Source organism: Carlito syrichta, unplaced genomic scaffold, assembly GCF_000164805.1.
Source record: "Carlito syrichta isolate Samal-C Ts95f unplaced genomic scaffold, Tarsius_syrichta-2.0.1 Scaffold309644, whole genome shotgun sequence".
Taxonomy (NCBI): Eukaryota; Metazoa; Chordata; class Mammalia; order Primates; family Tarsiidae; genus Carlito; species Carlito syrichta.
In genome coordinates, this window is record NW_007253740.1 from 460,897 (window position 1) to 466,678 (window position 5,782).

Here is a 5,782-nt window from a genome sequence, read left to right on the forward strand (position 1 = left end):
TCCACTCACCTTGGCCTCCCAAAGTGCTGGGATTACAGGCTGAGCCACCGAGCCCGGCCACACACAGGAACTTTCTAGACCTGCGTTATTCGTGGTGATGCGTGGGCTGCCGCAGCGTCATCTTAGAATGATTCTTGTTGGAGATGGGAGAGCAATGCCTCCTTGCAATTTAAGATGTATTCTTGCCGGGCACAGTGGCTCATGCCTGTAATCCCAGCACTTTGGGAGGCAGAAGTGAAAGGATTGTCTGAGCCCACGGGTTCGAAAACAGACTGGGCAACATGACGAGACCTCATCTCTACAATAAATCAAATAACTAGCTGAGTGTGGGGGTGTGCGTCTGTAGTTCTGGCTACTTGGAGGGCTGAGGCGGAAGGATTGCCAGAATCCAGCAGGTGGAGGCAGTGGTGGCCATGAGCTGCCACTGTGCTCCAGCCTGGGTGACAGGGTGAGACTCTGACTCAAAAATATGAATAAGTAAATGTATTAGCCGGGCTCGGTGGCTCAGCCTGTAATCCTGTGCCTTGGGAGGCTGAGGTGAGTGAATTGCCTGAGCCCGTGGGTTCGAGACCTGTCCGGGGAACTTGGCAAGACCTCATCTCTACAATTAATTAAAAAAATTAGCTGGGTGTGGTAGTGCGTGCCTGTAGTTCCAGCTACTTAGGAGGCTGAGGCAAAAGGATCGCTGGAGCCCAGCAGGTCGAGGCTGCGGTGGCTGGGAGTGGCCGCTGCACTCCAGCCTGGGCGACAGAGTGAGATTCCAACTCAAAAATAAAATTAAAAAAAAAAAAAATTAAATGTATTCTCCCAACTTGTAAAATAGTGACAGGGACAGAAAGAAGATCACCCATCAGATACAGCCCAGACTTCTTTGCCACTGTACAGTGCAACCATGTATCCAGAAACAATTTGTACCACCTAAAGCTGTTGACATTAAAAAAAAAGTAACAAAGTGAGATTCGTTCCACATTTGACCAAGAGCTCAAGCTGCAACTCTGCATGTGAACGACCAGTTTGCACCGAAAGGATCACCGTGACACTAGTTTGCATCAGTGTCCTCCAGACTGAAGTAGGCAGAGGATGCTAGGTCATACCAAGATCTGTCAGCCACAGTGCAGAGCTCTCCACAGAAGAAATGATAAAAGGAATTAAAGGCTGGGTGTGGTGGCTCACGCTTGTAATCCCAACATTTTGGGAGGCCAAGGTCGGAGGATCACTTGAAACTTGGAGTTCAAGACCAGCCCGGGCAACATCGCGAGACCTTGTTTCTACAAAAAATCAAAAAATAAGCTGGGCATGGTGGCTCATGCCGGTAGCCCCAGCTACTTAGGAGGCTGAGGCAGGAAAATCACTTGAGCCCAGGAAGTCAAGGCTGTGGTAAACTGATTGCACCACTGTACCTCAGCCTGGGTAACAGAGCAAGATCCTGTCTCAAAAAAATAACCAGGTGCGGTGGCTCAAGCCTGTAATCCCAGTGCTTTGGAAGGCCGAGGTGAGATGATTGTCTGAGCCCGTGGAATTGAGACCAGCCTGGGCAACTTGGTGAAACCTCGTCTGTACAATAAATCAAAAAACTAGCCAGGCGTGGTAGTGCACACCTGTAGTTCCAGCTACTTGGAAGGCGGCAGGAGTGCCTGAGCCCAGCTGGTCAAGACTGCAGTGGCCGTGAGCATGCCACTGCACTCCAGCCTGGGCGATACAGTGAGACTCCAACTCAAAAAATAAAATAATACAGGAATGTAGAAAGCGATCACTATGTGTTCCAAAGTAGCAGACTCATCTGCAGTATGAAATCCCATCAACTTGGGAGGCTGAGGTAGGAGGATCAATTGAGCCCAGGAGTTCAAGGTTACAGTGAGCTATGATCTCACCACTGTACCCCAGTCTAAGCAATAGCAAGGCCCCCATCTCTTAAAAAAAAAAAATTCACCTAATCTGCAGTTTGCTAGGACTGAAAAACAAGTTTGTCCTGGAGGTCAGCCGACAGCCTGACATTGTTTTTTCCCATCTTCCTCCCGACCAGGTTCCCGCTGTTCACGGCGGTGTATCAGATTTGCTATGAGGGCAGACCCGTGCAGGAGATGCTGTCCTGCCTGCAGCGCCATCCAGAGCACATATAGAGTGGCCCTTGCAGCGTGCCGGGGACCTTCTGCCTTGCTCGTGGGTCCTTTGGGTACACGTGGAAGCCGGGACGTGGCCACATGTGTGCATGACGGTGATCTCATCATGAATGTGTATGGATTTTTACAGCTTCGTTTCTGGATCGTGAGAGGCAGTTCATTGGCTAAGAGGTACTGGGCAACACTGCAACACACATTGTGTGTGTTTATTTCTCATTCTGTGGACGTTTCTATGAACCCAAGTTAAATGTCCTTTTGAAAAACGGCTTTTCAAATTCCCCCGCTGTGGTAGTTTATATGATTGGAACCACCTCAGCTAAATTTTTTGGGTGGAATTCATATGTATTTGAGTGGAGGAGGGTTTTTTTTTTATTCTTTTAATGTTAAAATTTAACCAGCATTAACATGGTAGTTAGTGTGGAGGGGGGTGCGTTCAAAGATCAATGTATTTAAATTTTAAACACTATCTCAAAGCCAGCGTAATTAACTACTTCGATGGTGGGTTGATCTTTTTTTAACAATCAGATATTTTTAATTCGATAATCCACTTATATACTTTCCTCTCGCTGCAGCTCTCTGCATTTTTAGCCTCTTTTTCTCTTGGCTAGCCGTTGGAATGTGCTTTTGTAAAGACTCAGCGGTGGCAGAAGACAGGACATTCATCTGGGGTTTTCCTGCTGTGACTGGCCCAGTCTTCTGATTCACAACAGACACCTGTAGGACGATCAGGGTTAGTTAGTGCTTTTTCACAGCCATCTCTCCTCAGCCTCACAGATCCACTGAGGAGGGGCTGCTGATATCCCTCGTGTTAGACGCAGGTGGCAGTGGTGGGTACGGGGACAGGGCCAAGGCCAAGTGCAGCGCCAACATGCAGGGTCTTCTGAGAAGCCACTGGACTGATTTGACCTTCAGCTAACTGGTGCAGCAAACACCATGTGCAGCCTTTCCTGAGGGCACGGGAGGACTTCCTGGTGCTGAGGTGTGTGTAGGCTGCTGGCTCATGATGGGCCTCTTAGACATGCAGGTTCCCGGGTCCCACCCCAGACCTCTGAAGTAGTGTGACATCTGGGCCTCAGCTTGTCTTCACTACAATGTGAGAACCACTACTTTAGAAAACATCCTTTAGCTTGGCATCCCTCAAGCTGTGTTCCCTAGGAAACAACGTCCTGGGATTCAGGGTTCCAGGTGTTCCTGGAAAGGTCATGTGAGTTTGGGGAAAGCTGTGTCTGCACACCTCTAGAAGGTTTTGGACATGTGTCCACATGCCAGCAGAACGTGCTTCCTTCACCCCACAAGTCGCAGACACGTGAGACCGTGGAGATGTTTTGGCAAGGAAACTTGCTGGAGTTTTCGGGGAACACAGTTCTATGCTTAGGTGATCTCAGGACCCTTCCCTCTCTGCAAGAAATTAGGAGGGATAAGTACCTGTGGTATCGTTGGTTCTGAACTTCTGCTGTTCAGGTCTGCCATGAGTCTTTGATGAAGCTTTAAGGTGACACTGTCACAGAACCAAGTAGATATCAGCCGCGCTGAAACGCACATTATGTGGAACAAGTGCTTTTAACTTTTAATTCTAGGAACAGAGTGAGAATCACTGTACCTTCTAAATGAGCTTGGTTTCAGGGTGGCATTGCACGGCCACCTTACATGGCACTTGATAAGTGTTCAAGGAATGTGTGAATGTAATTTATATGTTTATAATATAAATTTGCTTTATGAGATTTGGGCCTATCCCCCAGCCCTGGCTTAGGGTTTGTTTCCTTCTCTCCCTGAAACAGTTGTAGAATAGATTTTTGTGGGAATTTTTAAAACTCGATCCAAAACATCTTTGGAGCATTTTACAGCCCCATACTCGGAAGCATCTGTGAGCACACAAATATGGCCATGCCTCAGCAGTTTGAGTGCCACCATTCAGTTATTCAGTTCCCCTCATCTCCCGATAAATCTTTTTTAAAGTTTGTACATAAGTAACAAAGAGTTACTTTTAAGGATACATCAAGGGCTGTAAGATAATGGTGAAGTTGCACCGTGAGATGAGAGGAAGCAGGATTTTGTATAGTCTCATCGGCCTCCAGCCTCCCGCCCTGGGTTCCACACTCGAGACATTTATTCACAAATGCCCTCATCCCTGCCACTCTCAAGTCTGCCGACTGTACCTCTTAAGCGTACTTAAATTCTGCACATTATGGAAAAAGGTAAATTTTATAAGTTTCTGCTCTGCCAACTGTAGATATTTATTCCTCTGTGAGTTATCTATTTTTGTAACCACCTGTGGTCCACCATGTATTTTAATTTAATTTCTTACTAATCATGGTAACAAGGAGGGAGACACCTAGATTAGAAGCTGAATTTGTACTATTTCTGCCAATCTGCGAATGTAAAAAATGACACCATTGCCTTGCTGTAATCCACCCTACTCTAATATGGAACACATGCCTGTCTTGAAATCCACCCTGGGAGATGGCGTCGACCTAAACTTCTGGTTTTTCTTCGAACTTTTAACTGTAACGTGGCCCCTGGCATCGATGTAAGGCGGGTGGCGTGGTAAGATGCCAGTGTACAAAGGGAACCTTCGTGTGTCACTAGTTCCTGCCTGCTAGCCTTTTACTTCCATGAGTACTGTATTTGTTTACAGACTATAGTGGATATATCATTTTAAAAGCTTGGTCTAATAAACATTTAATCCCCAAACCTGTGCTGCAGTTCTTTTTATCTGCTTAGGAGATAGTTTTATTTAGGTCAGCTCTTTTGTCTGGGTTGTGTTGCATGACCCACATAAAAGGCAATTTTTTTTTTTTTTTTTTGAGTTGGAGTCTCACTCAGTCGCCCAGACTGAAGTGCAGTGGCCGCTCCGGCCACCGCAGCCTCAACCTGCTGGGCTCCGGCGATCCTTCCGCCTCAGCCTTCCGAGTAACCGCAATTACAGGCATGTGCTACCATGCCCGGCTGATTTTTTGATTTATTGTAGAAGATGAGGTCTCGCTGCCCAGGTGGGTCTCGAACCCGCAGGCTCAGGCAATCCACTCACCTCAGCCTCCCAAAGGTGCGGGATTACAGGCTGAGCCACCGAGCCCAGCTAAAAGGCAATTTAAAAAAATTTTTTTTTTAGTTTAAAGATGTGGGGTACAATTCAGGGATAGGTATACAAATGTTCATTATGCTGGTACCCTTGCTGATGAGCTGTGCCCCGAGCCCTGGGCAGTTTTCTGCTACTGCCCGTCCTGCCCCCTTTCCCCTGGCAGTTTCCCACTACTGCTAATTCCTTTAAAAGGCAATTTTTAAAAGAAAGTCTTCCTCTGCCTGGCTCAGTGGCTCATGCCTATCATCCCAGCACTTTGGGAGGCCAAGGTGAGAGGATTCCCTGAGCCCGCAGGTTCGAGACCAGCCTGTGCAACTTGGTGAGACGTCATCTCTACAATAAATCAAAAACTTAGCTGGGTGTGGTGGCACGTGCCTGCAGTTCCATCTACTTGGAAGGCTGAGGTAGGAGGATCACCTGAGCCCAGCAGGTCAAGGCCACGGTGGCCATGAGTGTGCCACTGCACTCACTCCAGCTGGGTAACAGAGTGAGACTCCTCAACTCCAAAAAAAAAAAAAAGAAAGGCTTTGTCTAATCACAGGTCTCAAACACATCTGTTTCCATTGCTCGTTGAGATTGTTAC

The 5,782-nt window shown here is 47.4% G+C and overlaps 1 protein-coding gene across 1 annotated transcript in view; it reads left to right on the forward strand.

The window, feature by feature from the left end:
- GPD1L (glycerol-3-phosphate dehydrogenase 1 like) overlaps nucleotides 1-4,811 on the forward strand; it is a 49,186-nt gene extending 44,375 nt beyond the window's left edge. Inside the window, exon 7 of the mRNA XM_008067495.2 lies at nucleotides 2,024-4,811. Within this exon, the coding sequence (XP_008065686.2) occupies nucleotides 2,024-2,120 (97 nt within the window). The 3' untranslated portion in view covers nucleotides 2,121-4,811. The remainder of the gene's footprint in view (nucleotides 1-2,023) is intronic.
- Nucleotides 4,812-5,782: the final 971 nt, after the last annotated feature.